Source organism: Dama dama, chromosome 13 (genome assembly GCF_033118175.1).
Source record: "Dama dama isolate Ldn47 chromosome 13, ASM3311817v1, whole genome shotgun sequence".
NCBI lineage: Eukaryota > Metazoa > Chordata > Mammalia > Artiodactyla > Cervidae > Dama > Dama dama.
Genome location: NC_083693.1, coordinates 31,344,446 through 31,366,449, shown reverse-complemented (window position 1 = coordinate 31,366,449; position 22,004 = coordinate 31,344,446). Strand labels below are relative to the sequence as shown.

The window sequence follows — 22,004 nt, the reverse complement described above, 5'->3', positions numbered from 1 at the left end:
GGGCTTGTGAATGGCGCTCTGTAAGGGATAAACTGAGGCCCTAAGAGCTAAAGGACGTGATCAGGGTCACTAGGTGAGTGGCAAGCTCCGCTTGGACCCCTGGACTCCTGGGGCGGGGGGCAGGGTGCGGGGTGCTGAGCGCGCCCCCATCAGGGCGCCCGGCTCTGGGTGGGCGGCTGAGCCCTCGGCCCGGCCCGCTGGAAGGGGCGGGGCCCCGGGCGGGGCCGACACAGGTGCTTCGCATCCGGCCGTGGGGGGGGGGGGGGGGGGAGCGGCTCGGCGGGGCTTTATAAGCTGCCGCGAGTGCGGCGCTGTGAGCGGCTCGCTGCAAAAATAGTGCCCACGTGTCTGCGCGTCCCTCGCCGAGCCGGTCAGCCGCCCGCCGGCCGGTCCGTCCGTCCCGCAGGGCCACGCCAGCCCCATGGCGTTCCCACTGGTAAGAGCTGCCCGCCGCCCGCCGGGGCGGGGTTGGGCGGGGCCGCGGTCAGGGCCGCGGTAGCTAACGGTCCGCGCGCAGCCTCGGCCGGTACCGCGGTCCCCTCCTCCCCCGCCCCCACCCGTGCGCGCGAGTCCCGGGCGGGGCGCGGGTCACGTGCCTGCGGGCGTGGGGCCTCGTGGAGGGGTGTGTGGCGAAGGAGGGGTAGGGAGCCTCCTCGTGACTCAGGGCCTTTGGGCTTAAAGGCGCCGCGGCCCTCCGGGGGCGGCCGGTAAGGCCTCCGAGCTGCGCTGCAGACTCCTGTCGCCCTCGAGTGTATGTCCAGACGGGAGCTGACCAGACGGAAGGGCGCCTCCGCGCCCGGAACTTTTCCTTCTCCCGCAGCCGTCGCACGTGAGAGCCGAAGCCACCGGCGCCGGGAGCTCACTTGCCTCGCCACGTCCCACGCGAGCCTCGTTCGTACCCAGGGGCCAGCGGGGGAGGGTGGGGCGGGGCTGCTGGCGGCATAGGCTCTCGCGCTGGGCCTCGGGTCATGGGAGATCTCCACGACGGCAGTGGGCGCGGCTCCTTTAAGGCGGAGGGATTAGGCCCCTCGTGCCTTCTGCACGCGCTTCCCCGGCCCGGGAGGTCACGTGGCTTCACACGTTCGGCTGGAGCTGGAATACTGGGGCGTGGTTGGCTAGGTGGGGTCCAGCACCAGTGGGTGGGTCGACCCGCACGTGCAGCGCGGCTTGGAGCTGCGGAGCCGCGCAGGTGAGCTGGGTCCTGGAGGCATAGGCACGGGTCTTGCAGGATATGGAGGCGCCCCAGGCGTGGAGCCAAGCTAGGCCGTGCCAGCCTCGTTTTCCCTAACCCGGGCTCTCTAGGTAGCAGAGAAGCGTGCAAGTGATCTTGGCCTTGTCATTCTCCCCTCAGCCCTGGACCGGACCAGGTGCCCAGACTCGCTTGGGAGGCTTGGCGCGGGCCCCCGCTCTGGTTCCGGGTTTGCCTGAGGGGACAGCCGGCTTGCTTGGCCTGGCCAGTCAGGGGTTACGAAGGCCTGTGCCTGCTTGGAACCCCGGGGGGAGTGGGGACGCAGACCCAGGAAAGTTTGCTCTCCGTGGGTTGTCCCACGTGGCCTCATTCTCTGGCTTTTTCCTCGTGTGGGTGGTGTTTACGGTCAAGGCGACCCTGACTTTCTTGGTTCATCCCCCGAGGGTCCAGGCCAGGGTCCTTGTAAGTGGCTCGGTGCCACCCCCGGCACCTAGAAAGTCCGAGCCGACCTTGGGGCTTTGGAGAACGTCCTGGTGTGCACGGGTTAGTTTTTGGTGGCGCTCAGCCCCCTGCGGGCCTTGCCCTAGTTTACACGATGTTGCCCTCGGGAGGCGGGTGGGAAGCACGAGGACTTGGGACAGCAGCGCTCAGAGCCCCGGGGTGGGGGTGGGGGTGGGGGGCGGGGACGCGGAGGCCTGACACCCTCCCCCAGCCTCCCCGCGGGCCGGGCTGGGCTGTGCTTAGCGCTGCGTTTTGCTGGCAGCTGCCTCCCTTGGTCTCCCTGGCTACCGATCAGCCGCCTCGCTCTCTTGCTGGCACCTGAGTACGCGGCTGGCCAGCGTCATGTGCTGGTGAGGGGCGAATGGGTCGGAAATGGAAGCCCCAGTTGCACCGCCCGCCTCGGGTCTGCCCCCCAGGTGACAGCAGTGACATGTGTTAGCTGGCCGCGAGTGTCTCCCGAGGAGGGTGTGCACCCTTAGGCTCAGGTTGAGATGAGCTTAGGGACCCACGCTGGGCTAAAAACAAAAATACATCCAAATAAGCAGAAGGAAACCTTGGAAACCTCGGGCTGGCGGTGGTTTCCCTGGTTGGTTGGTTTTGCTCGTAGGTGGAAGGGGAGTGGAAGGCAGTTCTGCTTCTGGAGCTCCGCAGAGCTCTGGGCCGTCGGCTTCCCCCCTCCTCCCCGCCCCCCCCCCCCCCCCCCCAGGGCCAACCCTCCTCTTCGAGCTTGCCTGGGGCGACACGGTGTTCCCAGAGCCCCTTGCTCTAGAGTTTGGCTCTTGCCACGGTGATGTAATCTAAGCTTGAGCAGTGGTCTGGCCGCAGTACATGCTCAGTATGTTAGAAGCAGGATGTGAAGTTGACTGCCCTGTGTGTAGGTCACTTTTTGTATTAACGGTGTGGAAATACTTGCTTTCCCTCCTCCCGTGGGTGGCCTTAGGAAATCTCTCTGGCCAGGCTCCCCTTTGGGGAAGGGGAGCTGTGCCAGCCTGTGAAGCAGGCAGGTTAGAGAGCTGGTGCGTGTGCTGAGGGATCGTGGAAACACAGAGCAGCTTAGATTGGGCCTTGAGGCACTCAATGAAGGCAGGGTTCTATGATCTTGTCTTTGCTGTGATACGCACTCCAGTGTCTGTGAGGCAGGAGGTGGAGGAAGGTGATCACAGCAGTAAGACTCCAGGCTAATGATAATAGTGATCTTTGTAAGTATTTTCATGGGGTTACCCAAGTTATTCATTTTGTTTTGAATCATTAAAATGGGTTACAGACCCAAATCCCTACAGGGGCCTGAGGTAACATAAATGAGTATAGGGAAAGAAAGAAGAGCAGTGCCCCCTGAACTACAGAATTTGCGTAAAGAGCCAGTAGCTGGTTGGCTGTGCAGAAATGTGGGGCCGGAGTTCATGAATCTTTTGTTTTTTCCTAGCTAAGCTGCCAGTCTCTTAATTCTTAAATGTAACAATTTAAAAATGGACAACATTGTCTGAATCAAAGTCTCTGAAGGTTGTATTCAACCTGAGAGCTAGTTGGGGATCTTTGTCTCAAAAGGTCTCTTTTAGATTTCCCCCTCCCCATTTTGCAGGTGATGAAACAGGCTTAGAAATCAAGTCACAAGGCCACCAAGTGAGAAAACTGGTTGTATGAACCTAGGTTTTTCTGGTGCGGTAGTTCAGCCTATGATACTGTGTGTATTCTAGTATGTTAGAGGGGTCAAGAGGGTTATTGGTGGTATATATTGTACAGAAAAGGTAGTGGTCTATGGGCTGGTCTCACTCATAGGCAAGAGCGAGCTTTAACTGCATTGGAGGGAACCTGGGTTGCTGTGGAAGTCAGTGTGGGTCTTCCGAGCATTAGTGCTGTGGTGCTGATGTCAAGAGGAATGTGCTGTGTCTATCATTCCATGATATGTGTCAGAGCAGTTTAGCTATTCTGAGAGAGCCAGAGGTCTGGAGAAGTCAGGCTCCTCCCACTGTGGGGGTGACCCTCCTAGTCCTCTGCACAAAAGACTGTCCTCTTTCAGGACAGTTAAATTTCAGCCACCTTTTTCCTTCTGAGAAAAGGCATTATGTGAAATCATATGATTGTTGCTGACCTGTAAAAGTAGAATGAGGCATATTAAATCTTAGCTTTTCTGTCTTAGGTAAAATTCCCGTAATCCTGTCTCTTAGATTCCCAGGAAGAATTAATAAGGATTTTAGCAGTGCGTGGTAAAATCTGGAATAAGCTCCTAGGACATAAAAAGAGCTCTGTACCAGAAATGAGGGACTGGGGTTTCATTCTGGACAACAGTTAGAATCCTTCTAGCAATGTGTAAGCCACACTAGGAGATGTAAAAAGATAGATACCTTTATTTCTGTATCTTATTCCCAAAGGATTTAAACATAAAGAAGTAAAGACCATGTTCAGAGACTTGCCAAAGGGAATTTTTTCTGTGAGACTGCAGACTCAAGTACAAACCAGATAACTTTTTTCTTTTTTAACCTGTGGTCTGGGAAGTTTTGGGAAAGATGAAAACTTTAAAGTGTTACCTGTCCCCTCCTGCTGTTTTAGTTACCTTTACAGGCCGCTCAGCCATGAATTCACTCTTGTGAATCTGGTGGTGGAGGGGAAGGGTGAGATGACTGGAGTAGGTCTTCCCTGGAATTTTAGTGTTTATTTGCTAGATAATAAGTGTGCAAAATTTCTTATTCATTGTTTTCAGCTAAATGACTGTTTCCTAAAGTTGTTATGTGTTTGTTTAAAGGACAGGTTAATTAGTGGGTAGTATTTCTGCCTTTAAAGTTTGGGATAGAGATGCATACCAAACCCAGATATTCACATTTAGGCTTCTGTCTTCAGTAGCTAATGGTTGGAGGCAGTGAGAGAATCATGAGATCAAATAGCAAGGTATTTTCTCTGCTGTGGAAGAGCTGTGCTGATCCCATCCTGTTCTGCAAATCTGCTTTTCCTGGGCAGTATCTAAGCTGTATGGACTCTGGGAAGAGCTTGCCAGAAAGCCCTGGGGTAGGGGATGCGGGATAGGAAAGAGGGTTGGGCTTAGAGGTTGGAGTGGAGGAAGTCACATAAAGAATTTTTGCTCCTCTCTGTTTGAATTAAACCAGGAGGCACTCATTGCACCCTTTCAGTATTTGCATTCTGCTGGCCGCACCTCCTTTGCCCCCCACACCTGCTGCTTTGGGAATGCTCTTTGTTTTCTTTCCTGCCAGTGTTGCAGCCTGATTTTAGTTATACCTGCATGAGAGTTTGTCATCCTCTGTAAGCTCACAGATTCCAAATGCTGGAAATTTTTATGTTCAAGATAGGACTGCCAAAATGAGGCATTTTTCAATTACAGTAAACTGGCTAAAACGATTGAACTTGAAGGTATATATAATAAATAAACATATTTCATATTTCTCATAGGAAAATTATATGATTTCCCATAAAAAGCCATTTTCAAATTTGAGAGTGTTAATTTTACATTGTTGGCATAGTTTTCAGTTTCATTTTTGGCATTTAAAAAGGCTCTTGTTAGGGATTAGTTTGTCTTCTTAATATATTGGTTGGCCAAAAAGTTTGGGTTTTTCTGCAACATCTTCTTTTTGGCCAACCCAGTAGAATGCAATTTTCACTAACGCAGGTGTGGAGGAAATATTCCTGATTAAGTAGGGTTGAGCTTTGCTTTCAGTGATGCAGAAGAACACTTAGGCGTGTATAGCCTCTGCATTCTGCTCTAGTTTTCAGTATTTCTGTATGGTTAGAGTACCGTTTTCATTTTCGACTACAGTGAGTTAACACTCTCTTGTGATTTTTAAGGCATTTTGTGATGACTTTCCTTGAAGTAACTGGAGAATTCCCAGAGGACAGATCTGAAGATTGATTTGTGTGCTAAAAATGGGTCACAGTTGCACCTAGCTGCTGATTCTGGGAGTAACTTGACTTCAATAGTGCTACTGGTTTCCTTATTCTTGGCCAGCGTAATATGCTGACAAAGGTCCCATCCTGACAGGTTTAGCACAGTGGCCTGAAATCTCCTTTGATGAGGTGTGGGAGTAGCTCTCCCCTTGTGGAAGCAAAGCAGTTACCTTGAAGGGCAGGTTGGGGTTTTTTGGTGTCTTTTGACTGAACACTTAATCTCTTACTGCTTAACACCTGTGCTCTCTGCATTCTGGCTTTGTGCTTCTGGGTCTGACACCATCTGTCTCCTGAGTCTGCCCTTTCTCCTGAGACTTTGTTTTTAAGCTGTAATTTTGGAATTGTTTTGAAGCTCAGGAGGTGTTGGAGACCTGCCTGCCTCCCTGGTATAACTGAGTTGACACCAAGTCCAGATGATGGTGTCTCACTATTTTCACAGACAAGGAGATTTAAGCTGAGAATGAAAAGGGGTGATTTATACAGTGAGACGATGATAGAGCCAAAACTGGAACCCAGGTCTCTCTATTTCCAAACAAGTGTTGTTTCTGGAATTCACACACCTGTCCTTTGCTATGTAGGTCTCTGATTATCTCATCTTACTTAAAACATCCACTTGGTTCCTAAGACTCAATGGCTTCCTTTTCCTAGTTTCTCTTCTTCTGTCTGATCTTTCCTTGGCTTGGCACTTACAGCCCCCCGCCCCCCGGAAGCCCACATTTGTTGTGCCTCATTCTACTGCTCATTTCTCTGCTTTTTCACAGGGGCCGGTGTATTCCTGTAGCACTGCTTCTCACGTTTTAGGTTGAACTCTATATAGTCCTGATTGTTTTCAAGAACCATGGTTCTGATTAGCCTACTGAATGAATGTTTTTGTGAGGCATATTAAATGCAGACGATCTCAAAACAGCCAACTTCTTCCCTTTCTTCTCCTCCTGGGGCTAATCTAATTCTGTCCCCTCCAATTACGAGTCTATTTTCTGACTAGATGCTGGTGTCCTCTTGGGTGAAAGAACTGTGTTTGGGTGTTTTGGGTTTTTTTCCTTTTTTTTTTTTAAACCCTGAAGGCCCCAGTGCAGATGGATACTAGGTAAATAAATACCTATAGCTTTCCTCCAGAAACCTCTCCCCAGCTCCTGTAACAATAAAGCCTTGATGTGATCTAACTCTTGGCCCATGTATCCTTTCATCTGTTCTCCATTCCCATTGCTGCCACTAGTTCAGGTCTCCCTTGGATGAATATTTTCAGTCTGCTTTTCCTGCCTTCCTCCTTATTAATTCCTGCCTATTCACAGCTACCACTCTTTGTGGAGCTACACCATAGTAATGGCCATATTGTTCCCCAGACACATCCCTCAGACCCTCGGTTCTTGGGTCTTAATGGGTAGTTGTATCTCCCAAGCTGAATGGTAAGCTCTGGATCAGAGGGTCTTTTCCTGTATCCTTTCTAACCCCCTACCCATCCCTGCACGGAGTAACTACTGAGGTGTCACTGATTAAATACAGGAGTTTTAAGAGGAAATTCAAACTTCCCTTGGATCTCTGGGCTTGAAGAGGCTGAATTTATTTCTGCCGGTCAGGCGCTTATGCCAGCTCCACTGTCCTGCTGCTTTTCCTGCTCCCAGTGCCCTGCCTGAGTTCCGGAGGTTCTCTTTGTGCTGAAGCTTCTGAATGTTTCAGAGGAAGCTGAGAACAGTCTTTCTCTGTCCTTGTAAGAGGCTCCCCCATAGCTTCAGAGTTGTTACAGAGCATTTCCCTGACCTGCTTTTTCCTGTCCTCCTCTCATGTTTCTCAGGCTGACTTGATGCAGGAGGAAGAGGAGATTCGTAGTATGGGATCCTGATTTGAGTCCTAGTACCTTGTTAAACATTGGTTTAAGGAAAGATTTTCAGTTTTGCTAAGCATGTCTTGTAATGAGACTGAGACAGGCTCCGTTCTTGTGATGAACACGAGTCAGAAGGCTCTGGGCGATTGGCCTTAGAGGCCTTGTTGTTGCCCTTTCTAGTTGAACTGAGCTTGGTTTACTGTCCCTTTTCTCTGGCTGTTGAAGGAATGCCCTCCTCCCTGTCCAAAGAGCAGCTTGTGTCCTGGTGTCCGTCTTCTCTGATACCTTTGGGACCTCTGGGTCGGTTGTCCCTACCACATGGTTCATCTCTGTCTCTAAACATGGTCATGTCTGTCTCTCATTCACAGAGATGTGAGAGCAGTACATCTTCCTGGTTCAGCAGCCTCCGCCAGCAACCAGCTTCATTGGCTTTCCTTAGCTTCCTACAGGGTAACCCTCCTCCAATCCTGACTACCTCACCCATTAGTTCTCTCTTAAATTCTTCACCTCTGACATCCTATGATCCTCTCTCCTCTCTCACATTCTATTTTGGAACTTTTTTTTTTGTTTTACCAAGTTCATTGTGCTGTATCAAATCTTATAGATGTTTTGTTGAGCCTTTCAGGATGTTTGCATTCCTTCCGAGATGTTCTTAAAAGATCTTTGAAAAGTGCAAATTTGATCAGCTACTCCATAAGGCAGTGGTTCTCAAGCATTTTCATCTCAGGATTCTTGTACACTTCTTAAAATTTTGAGGGCCTCAAGAGCTTTTGTGCATGTGGATCATATCTGCTAATACCCATTAGAAATTTAAACTGAAAACATTTATCTACTAGTCATTAAAAAATAACATCCATTACATAGTAACAATTATATTTTCCAAAACAAAAAAATGAATGAGAAAAGTGAGCATTCTACATTTTTTGCTAATCTCTTTAGTATCTGTTGTAATAGCTGAGTTTTGTAATCTGCCTTTGTATTTAATCTGTTGCCATGTGTCATTTTAGTTGATATAGAGGGGGAAATTTTGCTCTCACACAGTATGTAATTGGAAGAGGAAAAATTTTGGAGGGTTACTTAATTTTAATTGGAGCGTGTATGTGTGTTAATCGCTCAGTCGTGTTGGGACTCTTTGTGATCCCATGGACTGCAGCCCGCCAGGTTTCTTTGTCCATGGAATTCTCCAGGCAAGAATACTGGAGGGGATGGCTGTTCCCCTCTCCAGAGGAACTTCCCAACTCAGGGATTGAACCCTGGTCTCTTGCATCACAGGCAGATTTCTTTACCATTTGAGCTATAAGGAAGTCTTTATTGTTGGGATGTAATTATTTTATGTGTTTCTGCTGTACAATGAAGTGAATCAGCTTTATGTATCTCCTCCCTCTCGGACACATACATATATCCCCTCCCTCTTGGACCTCCCCCTACCCCACACCACTCATGGAGGCCATCACAGAGCACTGAGCTGAGCTCCCTGTTGCTTTATGGCAGCTTCTCACTAGCTGTCTGTTTGACATGTGGTAGTTTACATGCATCAGTGATACCCTCTCAGTTTATCCCGCCCTCCTCTCCTCCCCTGCCTGTGTCTACATGTCTGTCCTCGTCGTCTGCATCTTTATTCTTGCTCAGCAGATAGGTACGTCTGTACCATTTTTCTAGATTCCACATATATATGTTAGTATACAGTATTTGTTTTTCTTTTTCTGACCTACTTCACTTTGTATGACAGATTCAAGATCCATCCATGTGTCTACAAATGACCCAATTTCATTCCTTTTTATGCCTGAGTAATATTCCATTGTAAATATATACCACATCTTCATTTATCTGTGAATAGACATCTAGGTTCCCTGGAGAAGGGAATGGCAATCTACTCCAGTATTCTAGCTTGGAGAATCCCATGGGCGGAGAAGCCTGGTAGGCTACAGTCCATGGGGTCGCACAGAGTCGGACACCACTTAGTAATTCTCACACACAGACATCTAGGCTGCTTCTATGTCCTGGCTATTGTAAATAGTGCTGCAGTGAACATTGGGGTACATGTGTCTTTTGAATTATGGTTTTCTCAGGATACATGCCTAATGTGGGATTGCTTGGTCGTATGGTGGTTTTGAAGCTTCCCACTTAGCTTAGTTGGTAAAGCATCTGCCTGCAACGCGGGAGAAAGAAAGTGACGTCGCTCAGTCATGTCCAACTCTTTTCGACCCCATGAACTATAGCCTGCCAGGCTCCTCTGTCCGTGGAATTTTCCAGGCAAGAATACTGGAGTGCGTTGCCATTTCCTTCTCCAGGGGATCTTCCCAACCCAGGGATCAAACCAGGGTCTCCCACATTGCAGGCAGACTACCCTTTGAGCCACCAGGGAGAGCAATGCTGGAGACCTGGGTTCAATACTTGGGTCGGGAAGTTCCCCTGGAAAGGAAATGGCAGCTCACTCCAGTATTCTTCCCTGGAGAATTCCATGGACAGAGGGGCCTGGCAGGCTGTAGTTCCTGGGATCACAAGAGTCGGACATGACTTAGCACTTTCTTTTTGCTATGGTAGTTATATTTTTAGTTTTTTTTTTTAAGGAGCTTCAGTACTGTTCTCCATAGTGGGTATATCAGTTTACATTTACCAGTGGTGTAGAAGTATTCCTTTATTTCCACACCTTCTTGAGCATTTGTTATTTGTAGATTTTTTTTTTAATTTGTAGATTTTTTGGTGATGACTATTCTGACCTGTGTGAGGTGATACTCATTGTAGTTTTGATTTGCATTTCCCTAAAATTTAGTGATGTTGAGTATCTTTGCATGTGCTTCTTGGCTGTCTGCATGTCTTATCTGGAGAAATGTCTGTTTAGGTCTTCCGCCCACTTTTTGATTGGGTTGTTTATTTTAATATTGAGCTGCATGAGCTGCTTGTATTTTGGAGATAAATCTTTGTCAGTTGCTTTGTTTGCAAATATTTTCAAATATTTGCGAATGGGTCTTTTTCCCATTCTGAGGCTTGTCTTTTAATATTGTTTGTGGTTTCTTTTCTGTGCAGAAGCTTCTAAGTTTAATTAGGTCCCATTTGTTTTGTTTTTATTTTCATTACTCTAGGAGGTGGGTCAAAAAAGATCTTGCTGAGGTTTGTGTCAAAAAGTGTTTTTCCTTTGTTTGCCTCTAAGAATTTTACAGTGTCCAGCCTTACATTTAGGTCTTTAATAATCCATTTTGAATTTATTTTTGTATGGTTGGGGAGTGTTCTGATTTCATTCTTTTACATGGAGCTGTCCAGTTTTCTAAGCACCACTTGCTGAAGAGACTGTTTTGTCTTCATTGTATATTCTTGTCTCCTTATTGTAGATCAGGTGAGCGTAGGTGTGAGGACTTATCTCTGAGCTTTCTGTCTGTCCCACTCCTTGTGTTTCTGTTTTTGTGCCAGTACCATACTGTCTTGACTGGTGTAGCTTTGTGGTGTATGGTAGAGTCTGACATCAGGGCAGCTGATTCTCCCAGCTCTGTTTTTCTTTTTCAAGATTGCTTTCGCTGTTTGGGGTCTTTGTGTTTTTTAACAAGTTGTAAAGTGTTTTGTTCTAGTTCTGGGGAAAATGTCATTGGTAGTTTGATAGAGAGTGCGTTGAATCTGTATTGCTTTAGTTAGCATAGTCATTTTGACAATATTGATTCTTCCAGTCCCAGAACATGGTATATCTCTTTATCTGTTTGTCATTTTTTATTTCTTTCATCAGTGTTTTACTTTTCTGCTTTTAGTAGTTTTTTTAAACTGCTTGTTTAAAAAGTAGTTGTAAAAAAAGGTAGTTTTTTACACTAGAAAAAGGTAGTGTTTTACTACTGTACTTTTCTGAGTAGAGCTCTTTTGTTTCCTTATGTAGGTTTATTGTTGGATATTTTATTCTTTTTGTTGTAGTGGTAAATGGGATTGTTTGCTTAATTTCTCTTTCTGGTCTTGTGGTGTTAGTGTATAGGAATGTAAGAGAGGAAGTGATTTCTTCAGTGATCTCTTGGTTTTTTAGTGGTGTCTTGTTTAGCCTCCATGTGCTTGTGATTTTTATATTTTTTCCCCTGTAATTGATTTCTAATCTCATAGTGTTGTGGTTGGGAAAATGCTTGATATGATTTTAGTTTTCTTAAGTTTCCCAACACTTGATTTGTGACCCAAGATGTGGTCTATCCTTGAGAATGTTCAATGTGCAATTGAGAAAAAAGTGTATTCTGCTGCTTTCAGGTGGAATGTCTTATAAATCAGTTAAGACTGTCTGGTCTGTTGTGTCATTTAAAGCTTGTGTTTCCTTATTTTCCTGTGTGGATTATCTGCTCATTGATATAAGTGGGGCGTTAAAGTCCCCTACTGTTACTGTGTTACTGTTGATTTCCCCTTTTATGGTTGTTAGCATTTGCCTTATGTATTGAGATGCTTCTATGTTGAGTGCATGAATATTTGTTATATCTTCTTCTCGGATTGATCCCTTGCTGTTAATGTAGTGACCTTTCTTGTGTCTTGAAGCAGTCTTTAAAGTTTATTAATATGATATGAATATTGCTACTCCAGCTTTCTTTGGATTTCCATTTGCATGGAGTATCTCTTTTTCCACCCCCTTGGTTTAAGTGTATGTGTTCCTAGGTCCGAAGTAGGTCTCTTGTAGATAGCATATATACAGGTGTTATTTTTGTATCCATTCAGCCAGTTTGTATCTTTTGGTTGGAGCATTTAATCCATTTACATTCAAGGTAATTGTTGACATGTATGTTTCTACTATCATTTTCCAAATTGTTTTGGGATTGTCCTGTGGGTATTTTTTGGAAGAAGAGAAATATTTTAATAACCTTTTCAGATAATTATGGTCATTGGTGCCAACAAGTGGTAACTTCTTAAAGGTCAGAGTTATCCTTCAGGGTCCAAGGGACATTGGTTCCAGGACGACTATGGATACCAAAATGCAGATGCTCTAGTTCTCTACATAAAATGATATAGTATTTGCCTATAACATACGCAGTCCTGTAAATGTTACACCAGATCATCTCTGGATTACTTAAAATACCCAATACTATGTAAATAATTGTAAATACAATGTAAATGCCAGTTAAATAGTTGCCACTGCACAGCAAAATCAGCTTTCGCCTTTTTGGAACTTTTTGGAATATTTCCCCCAATATTTTTACTCTGTGGTTGGTTGAATCTGCAGATGAGGAACTCAGATATACAAAGGATTGACTGTAGTTGCAACATGAAATCTGAAGCCATATCGATGTACTGTTCATGTGTTGTTACATCAAAATGCATTGGTCCATGTTGCGCTTTGGGTGTCTGTCTACTCATGCCTGATTTTGTGACATCATCTGATAAATGTGGGTTCACTAAGTTATGTGGTTATGTCGAGCACTGGTTAATAGCATCACCAGTCTCCTCAGAAGAGTCTTCTAAAGTATTGAGTAAGGTGTCAAGTTCAAGTGGTGGCAAATCCAGGGTTTCCAGAATTCTTGTTTTTTCTCCAAGGCTCTAGTTTTATCATTAGCAATAGATAGTGACAGTTACTTATCTTTTGAGGCTACAGGCTTACTCTGTTTTCAAGATATATAATGTTTGCTAAATACCCAAAGTTGATAACCATAGTGTGTCAGTTGTATTTTCAAGTACAAAAAAATGTTTCATTGAAAAAAAATTTCTGTTTTAAAAAAATTTATTTCTGGTGGCACTGGGTCTTCATCACTGAACATGGACTTTCCACTAGTTGCGGTGAGCTGTGGCTGCTCTGTTGCTGTGTGTGGACTTCTCATTGCGGTGACTTCTCGTTGCAGAGCACAGGCTCTAGGCATGCAGGCTCCAGTAGTTGCAGCATGCAAGCTCAATAGTTGTGGCTCGTGGGCTCAGAAGTTATGACACACGGGCTTAGTTGCTCCGTGGCATGTGGAATCTTCCTGACCAGGGATTAAACCTGTGTCTCTTGGCATTGGCAGGTATATTTTTATCCACTGCACCACCAGGGAAGTCCTGAGGTTAATTCTTCTTGAAACTCAAATCACACACACTTTTTCTTGAGACCATGATTATACTTCAGTATCAAGCAGGGGCCTTATACTCTTGTTCATTTGTCTCATAGATATTAGGACATGTACTCAAGGGTTGAGATTTAATAAAACTTTTCCTGTTTACTCAAGGAAATTTGTAAATAAATCTGGCTTTTTCTGGCAGTTCATAGCATAAAGAATACAGTAACTGCTGCTCCAGTTGGTTGGCATTGCCTTGATTCCTACTAAGGTGCCGGTTTTATCTACTCCTGTTGCTTTTGTACCGTCACTGCAAATGTCAGCATAGTGAAAAAAGAAGCTGATATCTTAGAATTACAAAAAGTTTTTCTGATTTGGTGGACCTCAGAAAGAGTGGGGCCATAGACCTTGCTTTGAGAACTGCTGCCACACAATAAGGTCAAGCTCCTTAGTTAGCATACAGAGTCCATGATGGTGTGACTTCAGTTTAGTGGCCAAGTTTTAGCCCTGGTCTACAACTCCTTGAACTTTTAGAAAATTGAGCGAGGGACTTCCCTGGTGGCCCAGTGGCTGTGACTCCACACTCCCAATGCAGGGTTTGATCCCTAGTCAAGGAACTAAGAGTTTGCGTGTTGCAACTAAAACTTGGTGCAGCCAAATAAATACTAAAAAAAGAAATGTTTAAAAAAATTGAGTGATGACATACTTGAAGTAAAAGGCATTAGTTGTTACTGTATGGTTTGATCAACTTTTACATGTTTATGTGTTCTTTTTATGTATCACACAGATGAAGACACAGACCATTTCTAACACTCCTTAAGGCTCCTTTGTGCCCTTTCCACTCCAGGGCCCCACCCCATCCCACAATTAAAATACTTCTCTGATTTCCTTTGTCATCAGTTGATTTTGGCTGTTTTTCAATTTCTTATAAATGAAATCATGTAGCATGTACTCTTGAGTTAAGCTTTTTCCCCCCCACTTAATGTAGTATCTGTGAGGTTTCTGTAAGATGCGATGCAGTTGTCTTTCCTGTATAGTAAGTACTGCATTAGAGCTGTGAGTGCATCTGTCTAGTGCATGTTACAGATGTGGACGGCTTATCTGCACTGAAGCTCACGGATGTGCTGAAAAGACGTAACATGTCAGGCGTCATGGCTGCCATTTGACTAGTGTCTGGGAACTTATATTTTGAGTTCTCACTGTTCCAAGAACTGGTAAGAATGATTTAGTGTGCCTCAACTGCACAGGGAATATGGTTTGTGTTGAATATCTGCTTTCCTCTTGGAGTCTGGAATTTTGGTACGTTACAGACACAGGCTGCCTCTGTTGACCAGCCCTCAGTAAAATCCCCGGGTGCCGTGCTGCTTTTGTTGGCAACACTGAAACGTGTTGTCACAGTGTGTTGCTAGGGAATTAAGTGTGAACTGTGTGATGCCCTTGGGGAGGAAGACCCTTGGAAGTTTTGCACCTGGTATCTATCCCAGGCTTTGCGCCACGTGCTGCTTCCCTTTGGTTTTGCTCTTTGTTCTCTGGCTGTAGTAAGCCTTCCTCATGCATGCTGAGTACACCTAAATGCTGAGTCCTGTGAGTCGTCCTCCTGAGTCATCGAACCTTAGGGTGGTCTTGGGGACCATAACATGACAGGCATCAGTTTTTGTTTCTTTTCAGATTTTGAGTGTAGTGACTAAAACTGTTGTGACTGTTCTTGTGCATGCTCTTGTATCATCGATTTGTATTCATTTCTCGCTCGTACAGGAGACTGTGTGCCGTTGCTGGGTCGGGGGTAGTGTCCCTTGAATTTAAAATTTTAGCAGTCATGTACTTCCAGTCACCTAAGAGTAGTTCTGGCCTTTGTATGTGTTAACTCTGTCTTGAATGCCCTCCCCATCCTCAATATGCTTGTTTGACAAAATCTTTTCATCTACTTCAGTTCAGTCGCTCAGTCGTGTCTGACTCTTTGTGACCCCATGGACTGCAGCACATCAGGCTTCCTTGTCCATCATCAACTGCCGGAAATTGCTCAAATTCATGTCCATCAAGTCAGTGATGCCATCCAACCATCTCATCCTTTGTTGTCCCCTTCTCCTCATGCCTTCAATCTTTCCCAGCATCAGATTCTTTTCCAGTGAGTCAGTTCTTTGCATCAGGTGGACAAAGTATTGGAGCTTCAGCTTCAGCACCAGTCCTTCCAGTGAACATTCAGGATTGATTTCCTTTAAGATTGACTGGTTTGATATCCTTGCAGTTCAAGGGACTCTCAAGAGTCTTCTCCAACACCACAGTTCAAAGGCATCAATTCTTCGGCACTCAGCTTTTTTCATGGTCCAGCTCTCACTTCCATAATGACTACTGGAAAAACCATAAGCTTTGACTAGACAGACCTTTGTCGGCAAAGGAATGTCTCTGCTTTTTAATACGTTGTCTAGGTTGGTCATAGCTTTTCTTCCAAGGAGCGAGTGTCTTTTAATTTTATGCCCGCAGTCACCATCTGCACTGATTTTGGAGCCCAAGAAAATAAAGTCTGTCACTGTTTCCATTGTTGCCCCATCTGTTTGCCATGAAGTGATGGGACCAGGTCCCATGATCTTATATTTTTGAATGTTGAGTTTTAAGCCAGCTTTTTCACTCTCCTCTTTCACTTTTATCAAGAGGCTCTTTAGTTCTTCGCTTTCTGCCGTAAGGGTGGTGTCATCCCCATATCTGAGGTTATTGATATTTCTCCCTGTGATCTTGATTCCCACTTCTGTTTCATCCAGCCTGGAATTTCACATGATGTACTCTGCAAATAAGTTAAATAAGCAGGGTGACAGTATACAGCCTTGACGTACTCCTTTCCCGATTTGGAACCAGTCCGTTGTCCCATGTTAGTTTCTAACTGTTGCTTCTTGACCTGCATACAGATTTCTCAGGAGACAGGTAAGGTGGTCTGGTATCCCCATCTCTTCAAGAATTTCCCACAGTTTTGTTTTGATCCACACAAAAACTTTAGGATAGTCAGTGAAGCAGAAATAGATGTTTTTCTGGAATTTTCTTGTTTTTTTTCTATGATCCAACAGACTTTGGCAATTTGATCTCTGGTTTCTTGGCCTTTTCTAAATCCAGCTTGAGCATCTGGAAGTTCACAGTTCATGTACTGTTAAGTCTGGCTTGGAGGATTTTGAGCATTACTTTGCTAGCATGTAAGATGAGTGCAGTTGTGCAGTAGTTTGAACATTCGCTGACATTGCTTTCTTTGGGATTGAATTGAAAACTTTTCCAGTCCTGTGGCCACTGCTGAGTTTTCCAGATTTGCTGGAAAGTGCAGCACTTTCACAGCATCATCTTTTAGGATTTGAAATAGCCCCACTGGAGTTCCGTCACCTCCACTAGCTTTGTTTGTAGTGATGCTTCCTAAAGCCCACCTGACTTCGCATTCTAGGATGTCTGGCTCTAGGTGAGTGGGCACACCATTGTGATTATCTGGGTCATTAAGACCTTTTTTGTATAGTTCTGTGTATTCTTGCCACCCCTGCTTAATATCTTCTGCTTCTGTTAGGTCCATACCATTTCTGTCCTTTATTGTGCCCATCTTTGCATGAAATGTTCCCTTGGTATCTCTAATTTTCTTAAAGAGATCTCTAACCTTTCTCATTTTATTGTTTTCCTCTATTTCTTTGCATTGATCACTTTGGAATGCTTTTTTTTTTTTTTAATCTCTCCTTGCTGTTCTTCGGAACTCTGCATTCAGATGGGTGTATCTTTCCTTTTCTCCTTTGCCTTTCACTTCTCTTCTTTTCTCAGCCATTTGTAAGCCCTCCTCAGACAACCATTTTGCCTTTTTGCATTTCTTTTTGGGGATGGTTTTGATCACCACCTCCTGTACGGTGTTACGAACCTCCATCCATAGTTCTTCAGGCACTCTATCTATCAGATCTCATCCCTTGAATCTGTTTGTCACTTCCACCATATAATCGTAAGGGATTTGGTTTAGGTTATACCTGTATGGTTTAGTGGTTTTCCCTACTTTATTCTATTTAAGTCTGAATTTTTATCTACCTATCTACTACTCTTTTAGTTGTTATGTGTATGTATTTTTAGGCTTATGTGCATGCTAAATCATTTCAGTCATGTCTGATTCTCTGCAACCCTATGGATCGTAGCCTGCCAGGCTCCTCTGTCCATGGGATTCTCCAGGCATGACTACTGGAGTGGGTTGCTGTGCCCTCTTCCAAGGGATCTTCCTGAACCAGGGATTGAACCCGCGTTTCTTATATCTCATGCATTGGCAGGCAGGTTCTTTATGACTAGTGCCACCTGGGAAACCCAGGCTTACAATGTAGTATATAACCTGTTGATGTGCTTATGTTCCCACTGGACTAATTTCTTGGGAGCTGGGATTGTCTTCTTTATCCTCTGTCCCCAGAATGGCTCCAGGTGTGTGAGAATGAAATCAGTAATTATAATTTCTGTGTCCCTAGGCATCAGGTCATATTGTTCATGGGTTCCTTGTTTTTCATTCACATGAAATTGTGTCTGCTCCAAGCTTAAAATCACAAGTCCTGAAATGAGTGGCCAAGAGCTTTGACAGTGAAAAGAATTGATGAGTGAATAACGATTTTTGATCTTATCATTTAATAAAGAAATTACAACTTACAGAGGTTGTGATTGAGGTGGTAAAAATACCTATGAAAGGAGTATGATATGGGTTTGCCTTTTCTGTGGTATCTGTATTGAGTGCCTGCAAATTTAGCAGATAGTATGTTGAGTTTGGCTTTGATAAAGGCCTTGAAAGATCCTACAGTTTATCAAATGCAGTGCTGACAATGCATACAGCAAAGGGTTTGACAGATGTGACAGGAGCTACAATTATAGTGACCGTGTGTTCTGTGTATTCTTGAGCAGTTTTGCCATTAAATTTTTCCTTAGTGTTCTTATAAGCCTGTCCTTGAAATTGTAGTATTTCCTTTCTCAGACTGAATTTATAGAGCAAAAGGAATATTGAGCATTAAATGCATCCTGTAGAAACCGAAGGATAATCAGAAAAGGGAGAACCAGGAAGGAGAAAGTGGTTCCTGAATTAAATGAGTAGAGAATAGCTGAGGATCAGATCCCCAAAGATGCCAGGCAAAATAGATTTAAAGTGTGGGTTGGGTTTGGCAACTCAAGTGATTAAGCACAGTTGTGTGGTGTCTTTTGAAGGGGGAGAGGGACATGCTGGCAGGGTGTTGTGGGTTGAGAGGAAGGATGAACAAGAGGTTAAGAAATAGATGTATTTTCTAGGTGGTAGAGCAAAAGGAAGAAAACAGTGGTGTAAGAGAGTGTTTAAGTCAAGGCAGATGTGGTTTTTTGTTGTTGTTTTTTTAAGATGAGAGAGCCTTGGGCATTACTTAACAGACTGGTGGGAAGGCAGCAGTGGAGGAGAGAGGGACGTGAGATCATTAATGAAGAGGAGGGGTCTCTTTGAGTTTTGTCTGGTAATGGGCTCACTTTCTCTTTGTGGATGGATTCAGCTTTTCTTCCTGTAGGTGAGGACCTGTTGCCATTTCTCCTGCATTCCTGGCCAGCCTTCCTGCCCAGCCTGGCCTGCCTTTCCTTTCCTTGAATTTACTGTGTTCTGCGTCCACTCTGTGCTTGTTTTCTGCCTGTCTGTTATGTTCTTTCTCAGACTTGGCTTATTGAAATTCTGCTTTTTCATTATTCTTCAATTTAAAAGTCTGAGTTGTCAAATAATTCCAGATACCTTAATATGTTCCTCTCTTCTGCAGTGTTTTGTACAAACTTGTCTTCATTTCCACTTACCTAGCTGACTTTTATTCATTTTCCCCCCACTTACCTAGTTCTCCCCAGGGCCCAGATTATGTTTTATTTATCTCAGTAATTTCAACATCTGATGTAGCAGGTTTTTTAGTATTTGTGAAATATTGAGCTATGTTAAGCTGTTATTTTGTTGGTCAGAAAAGGGAGGATATTGACAGTTTCATATGGATCAAGTGAATACATTTGTATTTCTTATATTCTTGCACAGAAGACTTGAGGTGAAAGTTCAGTTAAGAATGGACAAGAACCAAAAAGAAAGTTAGAGAAGCATTTCTTAACAACCGTCTAGTCATGTTGAAATTCAAGCAAAACTGGCTTCAAGTGACCAGTGACAAAAGCAAACATGGAAACTTGGCTAGATTTACATTTTCCGTGAAGAATGAATGTAAAGAAGATATATCAGTTCCTCAGAGGAAACTGGCATTTCTTGATCTTAGTCTGAGTGACACTTTTCTGAGTGGGTGGTCATGTAAGTGTTGTTCAAATTGTTGTAGACAACATCTTTAAAATACTGAGTCATCATTACTTACGAAAAACTAAAATCAGATTTCCAAACTATCTCACAGAACCAGTGTTTTGGGGCTATCTTGAGTATATTACTTTCGACTGCTGTATAATAAGTTAAAAAAAAAAGTTGGAAAACCAGTACTTTTTTTCTTCTTTAACTTTTTGTTTTGTGTTGGGGTATAGCCAGTTAACAATGTTGTGATAGTTTCAGGCTAACAGCAAAGGGACTTGGCCACACAAGTACATGTATCCGTTCTCCCCCAAATTCCCCTCCCATCTAGGCTGCGACACAACATTGAACAGAGTTCCCTGTGCTATACAGTAGGTCCTTGTTGGGTATCCATTTTAAATATAGCAGTGTGTATATGTCAACCCCAAACACTTAACAACCATACAAGTTCATTCTCTGAGTCTTGAGTCTCTTCCTGTTTTGTAAGTAAGTTCATTTGTATCATTTCTTTTGGGTTCTACATATAAGTGATGTCGTAGGATATTTCTCCCTCTCAGGTGCTTCACTCAGTATGACAATCTCTGTATCCATCCATGTTGCTGCAAATGGCATTATTTCATTCTTTTTAGTGGTTGAGTAATATTTCATTGTATGTATGTACCACATCTTAAATCCTTTTACTTTTTGGCTGTGATGGGTCTTCATTGCTGCATGGTGGCTTTCTCTGGTTGTGGCACATGGGGCTACTCTTTGTTTCAGGGCATGGACTTCTCAGTGTGGTGGCTTCTCTCGTTATGGAGCACAGGCTCTAGGCACTCAGGCTCAGCAGTGGTGGAGCACAGGCCTAGTTGCTCTGCGGCATGTGGAATCTTCCTGGACCAGGGATTGAACTGGTGTCCCCTTCACTGCAAGGCAGATTCTTAACCACTGGACCACTAGGGACGTCCTGTACCACATCATCTTTAGCCATTCCTCTGTTAATGGACATTTAGGTTGCTTCCATATCTTGGCTGTTGTAAACGGTGCTGCAACGAACATTGGGAGCATGTGTCCTTTTGGATCATGTTTTTCTCCGGATATATGCACAAGAGTGGGATTACAGGGTCATGTGGTAGCTCTACTTTTAGCTTTTTAAGGAACCTTTAAAAACCTTAAAAATCTATACTGTTCCATAGGGAGAGGGGTTTGGGATGGGGAACACATGTAAATCCATGGCTGATTCATGTCAATGTATGGCAAAAACCACTACAATATTGTAAAGTAATTAGCCTCCAACTAATAAAAATAAATGAAAAAAAAAAAGTTAAAAATGCAAATTAACATTTGGAAAAAAAAAAAAAACTATACTGTTCTATAGTGACTGTATCAGTTTACACTTCACACCCTCTCCAACATTTCTTGTTTATGGATTTTTCGATGACAGCCATTCTGACTGGTGTGAGCTGCTATCTCATTGTAGTTTTGATCTGCGTTTCTTTAATAATGAATGATGTTGAACATCTTTTCATGTGCCTCTTGGCCATCTGTATGTCTTCTTTGGAGAAATGTCTGTTTAGGTCTTCTGCCCATTTTTTGATTGGGTTGTTTGCTTTGATGATGATAAGCATCTTGAGCTGTTTGTAAATTTTAGAGACTAATCTCTTGTCAGTCACATCATTTGCAAATATTTTCTCCCAATCCGTGGGTTGTTTTTTGTATTGCTTATTGTTTCCTTTGCTGTGCAAAAGATTTTAGTAGGTCCCATTTGCTTACTTTTGTTTCCATTATTCTGGGAGACAATAAAAAAAGATGCTGTTTTGATTTATGTCAGAGTGTTCTGCCTATGTTTTCCTCTAGTAGAAGTTCTATAGTGTCTGGTCTAACATTTAGGCCTTTAATCCATTTTGAGCTTATTTTTGTGTATGGTGTTAAAGGCTGAGATCTAGTTTAATTTTTTTACATGAGGCTGTCCAGTTTTCTCAACCCCATTTGTTAAAGAGACTTAAAGACCAGGGCTTTTAACTAAAAAATAAGTGATTAATTAGAAAATTTTATTCTCAGCAAAATTTTTAGGATGAACAGTTTTGCCAGGGGCCTTCGTGGATTCCTGTCCATGGAAGCCCATGCTAAAACTCCCATCAGGAGATAAACCGCGTGCCATTCAGTCAGCCTTCTGTAAATCTTTCACCTGGCTTTTGAAGACTCCATAACAGATGATTAACAGTAATAGTCTTGAAGTGGTCTGCAGTGTAGATATTTTTTGTTGTTGATTAAAGACAATAAAAATAAACCAGGGATAATAAAGTTGGCATTCATTTATGACAATTAAGTATTCCCAAACCAGGATTTTGACCTAAAATAATGGCCATTTCATCACCATGTTGATTGTAGGTTATA

General features: G+C 44.0%; 1 protein-coding gene across 9 annotated transcripts in view; it reads left to right on the top strand.

Annotated features, from left to right (window-relative positions):
* Window positions 1-270: 270 nt before the first annotated feature.
* CPEB1 (cytoplasmic polyadenylation element binding protein 1) overlaps window positions 271-22,004 on the top strand; it is a 109,784-nt gene continuing 88,050 nt past the window's right edge. For 6 of the 9 annotated variants that reach the window (XM_061158804.1, XM_061158801.1, XM_061158796.1 and 3 more), the window contains exon 1: window positions 271-436. Coding sequence is in view for 5 of the 9 variants with exons in the window: in XM_061158801.1 (XP_061014784.1) it covers window positions 422-436 (15 nt within the window). In the remaining 4 variants the exon portion in view is untranslated. Of the gene's footprint in view, window positions 437-629; window positions 892-22,004 lie in introns of those variants that run through there. The other 3 variants (XM_061158802.1, XM_061158812.1, XM_061158805.1) reach the window with 2 other exon arrangements.